Here is a 7,601-nt window from a genome sequence, read left to right on the forward strand (position 1 = left end):
GCATGCTGAAATCAGATTGCTGTAGCTAGCATATAGATCACCTTGGAAGGTAATCTGCTTGGGTTTGTACTGGCATATACCATTGATGAGACCATGAGAGAACAAACTGAGAACCATACTTTTACAGATGTATTCCATTATAAAAATAATCAGGGTGAGTTTGTCTAGGTAAAAATTCACCATCCTCCCTGGTTGTTTTTTTTTTCTTAATGTAAAAGCTGTCTTACAAAATGATCTTAAAAGATAACTTGGAGTTTAAGAAAAGCATCTGCCAAGGAAAAGTTAGGTAGCTGAATAGCAATTGACTAGTGTATGTTTAAAAAGAAATTTACTATCCAAGTTCAAGCCAGTGAGTACAAAATAACAGAGGATATGGTTTTCTTTTCTGGAACTACATTTTGCTTTGAGGAAACAGGCTTTTGCAGGTTCGAGTCCATTCTTAGATGGATGTTGTGTTTTTCCAGATCATTCACCCCACTGCAAAAGGCCCATCAGGAACAATTTTGTACAAAAGCTGATGTTGGAATTGTGGTTTGCTTTTATCTGCATTTTCAGATAATTAGGACTTAACAAGGGATAAGCAACTTTTATTATTTTAACAAATATGCTAACACTGGTCCATCTTTTTGTTGTTGTTATTGTTTGAGGGACTTTTTTTACATTTCTGAACAGTGACTTGCTTTTACACACCTGATAAGGTCATTAGAAGTTACTACAACTCATTATCATTCAGAATCAGGCCTTAAAAGAACTGCTTGCTATGAAAAAAGACATAATGAAATAAGCATAGAGCTGTTTGTGTAGCTGAAAAGACTAGTTTGGGGTTGGAAATCAAAGGCTCAATAAGCTTGAATTGCAGGAGGTCTCTGAGGCCATGTGTCCTCTTACCAGTTCAGAGGCTGCGTACATGACTGCCCAGGCAAACTCCCAGTACACCTACCTGTTCAACATTAGCAAAGTATTTTGAAGGTTCCAAGATACGCTGTTCTTCCTGTTAAGTGTAACAATATTAAGAATGTATTGCTTAGGCAGTATTTAAGAAAGTAGCAACTCTGCAGCTGTGTAGTGTAGAATAGTCCTCATTAATCACATTCAGCCCTTACCAAATGCTGTGCTTTTAGCACGGGGTGTTACTAAATTGACTGACTCTACTGGGATTTAAAGCACTGGACTCAGGGAGCTTTCTGCATTTCAAACTTGATTACTCCTTGTTTTCCACGCACAAACTAACCCTTTTGTTATATTAGCATTTTTCTGCTTATTTAATCACATTTTATTTAGAGCAAAGAGTTGTACTTGGGTCCAGTTCTGAGCGGTGCTGGGCTCTTACCACCTCTTTTATCTTCAGTAGGCATTATGGCACTTAGCACTCATGGGGGCCAGACCCTTTCAGAAGCAGATAGTGGTACACACAAATGACAGCTGTTAGCATCAGATGTTCAGACATTACATTTAATGTAATATGCTCATTCAGATGCAAAATGAAGTTTTGATGGCATCAAAATCTGCGTCAGCAGAAAAACAATAATCGCTTTGGCATTAGCAGCATACAGATTTTAATGGTGCTATCTTCATCCTCCAGCTTTTTCCCTTAATTCAATGGAACCATCTCTGGGTGAGGCAGATATGGGCCCAAATTAAGTGAGGCACACAGGCAGTTGGAGTCAGAAATGTTGGAACATTTCTGGAGCTAGCCCAGGAATGCTGGTGCACTAAAGGAGTTTCTCCAGCTCCTCTACACTTGTACCTATTACATCTATTTATTATCCTACTTCACACACAACTTTGAAAAATCAATGAACAGTTTCCATCCACTGAAAACCTTTCATTAGCATTTGATACAGTAAACACATTCTTCATGAGCTAAGCTTTCCTTGTTGGCTGTTCTCATAAGGTTGTGTGATATATGGTGGCTGGAGGAAGGGTAATGTGGAAATCTAACTGGTCCAGGAAATACAGCCCTATATTTCTGGAGAAAGAGGCTTTAACGCTTGGAAAGACCCTTTTCTATCACTTTTTCATAAGTTAGCTTGTTCAGTACTGTTAAGTGAAAAAGAAGGGATAAGGAGGCAGAAGGAATGCAGTATGTGGTGTTTCAATGCAGTACGTCAGGTTTCAGTTGGACACATTAATTAGGAGCCAGATTATCTGTGGAACTGCCTGAACAAGTGAGATCACATGAGTTACTTTTGATCTTCATCCTGGGGCACCTATTTATATAGGGCTAGGAACAGGAGACATTTAAAGAGGCTTGGATCTTCTGTGGAGAGCTTTTCCTCCAGGTATTTGTGTAGACCTGCAGCCGGGGTTTAATCAAATGTTAACCGTTGCTACTCTTCAAAGTCTTCTCTGTATTGTTCCCATTTATGCCTTCTTCCCTCATCTGGTTTCCTATTTAGGCTTACTGTGTTTTACTTTTGGTCTGCTGGATATTTTATAATATCACTAATTGATTTTTATGACTATGGTATTAAAACAATAGAATATATAAGTTTATCCTCACACAAACATGAATGTGAATGGAAAAAGGTAGGTTTGTTTTTTAAAAAAAGATAAAATTATAAGTATTAAACTATCATCATGAAACAAATCAAATGAATGTGAATGGAAGAAGGCAAATTCTAAAAAAATAGGTAAAATCAGAAGTATTGCATTATATCATCATCAAACAAACCAATGTATACATATACTATAGGTACAGTGTGTGTATTGTATGTGTATACATTTGATTGTTTATCTTCTACTAATGTGTGTGTTCTAAAACTCAATTGATTACTTCTCCACAGACCTAGCATTGACGGACAGCATCCTATTTCCTGGTGGGTGGGGAGGAAATGCAGAATGAACTTGGCTGTTGAGCAAATAAGGGGAATAATCAGTCTAAGATTCCTTGGCATGGTTGTTTTGATGCTGCAGTGGCCATTCAATCATGTATTGAATATAAACTTGTTTTGTTGCCTCAGCATCATTCGGTGTATTGATGCATGTATGCAAGTGGATTAGAAGGTGGTGGCTGAGGCTGTTGCCCATGTGCAGCTCTCTCTCCTGTTGCTGTTCACAGCAAGTGCAGGCCCACTGTACACAAGCTGTGACCATCTACGGGCCAGTGCATTAACTAAGCCATGGCCAATTTTTGAGCTATGTTCATGTGCCTTACTGTATGCTGTATAATTGAGGAACTGCTTCACGAGTTCAGCTCTTGTTTCTGCTGGCATTGGAAGCCATCTGAGAAGACTATGCAGTTAGCAGGGGCAAATACAGGTTCGGCTGTCCAAGTTTAATCTGCATTCCTAAATCAGTAACCCAGTTCAAAATAAATGAAGTTTAGAGGCTGGATACTGGCGCCATGGATATTTTGTATTCCTGCATCAGAAAATGTAGTTACGGGAGAATTTATCTCTGAAATACTTCAAATATGTCAATTTAAATAAAGACAGTGTCTCTAGTCTTCAGTGGCACATAGCTGATAGAGGTGGAAATGAAAGGTGGGTTGTACTGCCATATCTCTATGCTAACTGTTGTGCTTTTTCCCTCCTTTTTGCTAGGTTTCGCCAAAACTAATACCAATGAGGCAGATTTAAACGTGAAATACAGACTGGGCTTAATTTGCTAGAAGGCTTGTTTCCAAATGGGAGCTCAGTGAAGAGAAATCAATGTCTGGTTTGCAATTTTACTACTTTTTTCTTTTTTTTTTTTTTTTTTTTGTAAGGGCTCTTTAAGTAGTTTCCAGATAGTTACAGCCTGAGTTTAAGTATCAGCCTAAGTTGTATTTTAACTTCATTACATTACCAATTGAAATTGAAAAGGTGAATTTATTCCCTAAATTTTGAATAATGTTATACTAAAATGTTAATGAATATTGTAAAAAAAATGCCTTGTATTGTCTCTGCCAAATACTACATTTTTCACAGAGAATCAGAAAATGATCATGCAAAACTTATGATTTCCTCTGCTTTTTGTGATGTCGTTAAACTTACCAGTCACTCCATTGCTCTGGAACTATAGCACTTATCATGTCCATTCTTCTGTAAAGGTGTGGAGGTTGTTTTTTTCTGGAGTTGTAGAGAGACATCAGGAATATGGACTTACTTGCCTTTTCCTGAACTTTTTAATGAGTCTGTGACAGAACTGTATATACCAGTGGAAATAACTGGGTCCTTAGCCCTGAATGTATCTATCTACTATTTCCATGGTGTGTGTCAGCTGGCATTAAGAAGCCTACACCTCCCAATGTCCAACTCTGACCCCTTATATTTAAATCCTACAAACTAGAATGGGACTAGTATGAAGGAGGGAAATCGAAAAGTCTCCATCCCCATGCAGACAGCTGGTGGCTACACGTTGTCCCATGTGAACCACTCTTATTCTCCAGGTAGAATCCTTCTCCCCAGCCCTCATTCAAAGGCAAATTAAGATTGTTCCTGGAGTCAGGTCTGTCCTTCCAGTGTTACACAGGAAAACAGGGGAAGAGAATGTTGTGGGCACTTTGAAGTTTCTTCTGAATGGAACGCAGCTCATTAAAGCTGGAAGCAGTAAGTTTGCATGACTTGCCAATCAAGGCATTGGCAAAAACTAAGCCAAACTCATGATAACTAGAATGAATGCCATGAGACAATCAAAATGAAAATTTATTCTTTCATACTGGTTCTGCTGTTTGAGAAAGATCTTCCTTTCCCTGTTATTAATTACAAAATGACTGTTACTTTTGCAAGGGGGTAATATGACAGCATTGGATCTCACATACCAAATCAGCACAGTAGGTCTTTATTATACAGAGCATGAACTGACTGGAAATCTGCATTTAAAGTGTAATGGTTTCTGTCATTCATATAAATAGTAACATGTAAAACACTTCAGTTAAAATAGTTCCTGACATAATGTTTGATATCAGGACAGGAGCAGATTAAGTGACTGAAAAACATGTAAACTGTATACGCACAAATAAATTTATAATTATATGCCTATCATGTGTGTGATAAGCAGTGTTGGGATATGGTGTAGAAGGGCATTCTAGTACTAGGTGGATGAGGTATTCACTGTCATTGTCAGTGTGTGTTGTGGAAGCACTGTAACACATTTCTAGGGAAACAGATAGGAAAATCCCACAATATTTAGCTCCTGTACTAGCCTTTGTACTGCATTTTTCCATGCTAAAGTAAGAAATGCTTCTCTTTCATGGGACAGTTATAAAATCGGTCTTGATCCACCCATGGACTTGATAGCAGTAAAGCTGTTTTTATTAGAGAGATTATTTTGTTTAGTTGCCCTTACTCTAAACAATTCTTTGATAATCTCTTTTCAATACCAAGTAGGTTATCCTTATTCCCACAAAGGAATAAACAAAATGCCTTTGTAAGCACCTTTATGCAGGTACAAAAGTACTGCCACAATACTAAGTTTTATGACTTGAAGTTATGGGTGCTAATGGGTGGTAAGGTGTTGTATAGCCTGAATGTGTAGGCAAGACCTGAAGCTGAGCCCATGGGAAGAAAGTGTGTTGTACAAAGACCAGTGCTAATTTCCTGATTAAACATATAGACGTGAGTGGCTGGTAGGTAATTTGCATGCAAGGCTTGAAACAACATTGCTCAGAGTGGTCCAGAATATTAGCACAGGTTTAGCACAAGTTAGATTTTATCAAGCTTTAGTTTTAACCTATTGTCTCTGTTTAGGTGTATTCCCTATGTTATTCACTCATTCCAAACAAGTTACTTAAAGTTTGGCTATTTCTACTGCTGTAGAGGTGGACTGAAGTTCTGCTCACAGAGGTTTTGCAGATTAAAAGTCTCTGTATAGCAAAAACTGACTCTATTTTCACTCAGTATGAAACTTTTTGTTTTGGAGCATGTTTGAGAGCATGGATGTGATCCCTGAAGGTATCTTGCTCATCACTACTCAGAGCTCCTGTAAACAGTACTCAAAATGGATGCTGGTTCTAAAGAAGTATAAGTACTATTATTTAGTAGAGAAAGGGAGTTGCTATTAATTTATCCAGAGAAAAAGATAATCTTTAAATAGCTGTGGAAGTCTTAAAGAAATCTATAAATGAAATGTTGACCTGTTGCAATTACCTATAGTACATTAATTGTAGGACTGATTAGTTAATTACAGCAAACATTTATTGGCATATATAAAGTACTGGAGGAGTGTCTGAGGGTGCATGCGATCAGGTGTGTGCTGCTTCTGCCATAGAACTATGCTTTGCTGGCATACGCACAGAAACCATCATTGTTATTAATGTATGGCTATGAAAAGACTAAGGACCTGATGTCTAGGAGTTCCGCGCCTTGGTTTCTGAAGCAAAGAATTAGGAGCCACGAACTCCTGAGTTTCAGCTTTTCCATTTCTCCACTTCCTGCCTTGAAAAAATTCATCTGTGCTTTCTGCCTTGTCTCCTGTTGCTGGAAAATGAGGATATTTTCTTTCATACCTCATGGGGATGTTGTGAGGAATAATTAGCTAAGGTCCATGCAACAGGTTGTCTTTTATCTTCAGCTTGGAGATCAGACTTGATCAAGAGTGTGGAAGAGTACTTGAAGACTGCCATATATGCTGGATATTTGAGTTCTGTGTCTTCTCTTATTTGTATCAGTGTTAATGCAAGAGAGCAAAAGCCAATATGGTGCTGAAAACTGGGGATGAAAACTGGGGATGAAAGGAGAACAAGCTCTCTCCATAAAAAAACAGTGGTGCAAATATCTGTATGTCACACTTGAATTTTTCTATCTTGAGAACAATATATTGCAGTAGAATACTGGTATTGTTATGAAAACATCATGTATCCGCACAAGCTAATTGCTAAAAGCAGTGGCTCCATTTTCTAATTGATTTGTAAAGTAAGATTAGAAATTAAAGCACTCGTAAGTATTTTCATAGATAAAGTTTACTCTAAGCAGTATTTGCTAGGATCGTGTTACAGGGGTGAGAGCTTCTCGTTCCTCTGTGGTGGGTGATGGTATGCATGAAGGTTTATTGAGACGCCGCCTGCTGACAGCACTTCACAAGACAAGGACAGTTGATACCCTTTGTCCTGAAGAAGGTGATGATTCTACTATATTACCACATTGGACTTACTGCACTTCAATTTTATTGATTTTTTTCCCTGAAAAAAAAGCAAAAAAAAATATGAAATATTATAGAATATGTAGTTGTACTGTAAACTCTGCAAACTAAACATCAAAGTTCTTCTATGTATTGGCAAAAGAATCAATAAAGTAAAGATTAAAAATCTTGAGCTTCCTCTATTGTTGTAATTTTTCATGGTGTTCTGTCCTGCCATTAGGAGCAGTAAAAGATTAGCTTGTGTCTGCACCAGCATGTCAGACCTCAGCACAAGCAAAACCCTCAAGGTCTTGGCTGAAGGTGGAGGGGTTTGATAAACGGAAATAATGAAGCTCAAAACTCAGCTAACAGCTGGATTCTCCATGTTCTCTTACTGATGTCTCTGTTGGGTCAATCACAAACATAATTATCACATTCATTTTCATAATTACTTGGTTTTTACCTTTTGATTAAGACTGTTTTTGAAATTACAGCATTTAAGATGTTAATCATTCATGTTAGTGTGTGGCTGCATTCTGAAAATAGTACTAGATGACACA

General features: G+C 37.8%; 1 protein-coding gene across 1 annotated transcript in view; it reads left to right on the plus strand.

Moving 5' to 3' along the window:
• Positions 1-7,234, plus strand: part of OXCT1 (3-oxoacid CoA-transferase 1) — an 86,128-nt gene extending 78,894 nt beyond the window's left edge. Inside the window, exon 17 of the mRNA XM_055790906.1 lies at positions 3,546-7,234. Coding sequence (XP_055646881.1) covers positions 3,546-3,581 — 36 coding nt within the window. The 3' untranslated portion in view covers positions 3,582-7,234. The remainder of the gene's footprint in view (positions 1-3,545) is intronic.
• Positions 7,235-7,601: the final 367 nt, after the last annotated feature.

The sequence above is a fragment of the Falco peregrinus genome, chromosome Z (genome assembly GCF_023634155.1).
Source record: "Falco peregrinus isolate bFalPer1 chromosome Z, bFalPer1.pri, whole genome shotgun sequence".
Classification (NCBI taxonomy): domain Eukaryota; kingdom Metazoa; phylum Chordata; class Aves; order Falconiformes; family Falconidae; genus Falco; species Falco peregrinus.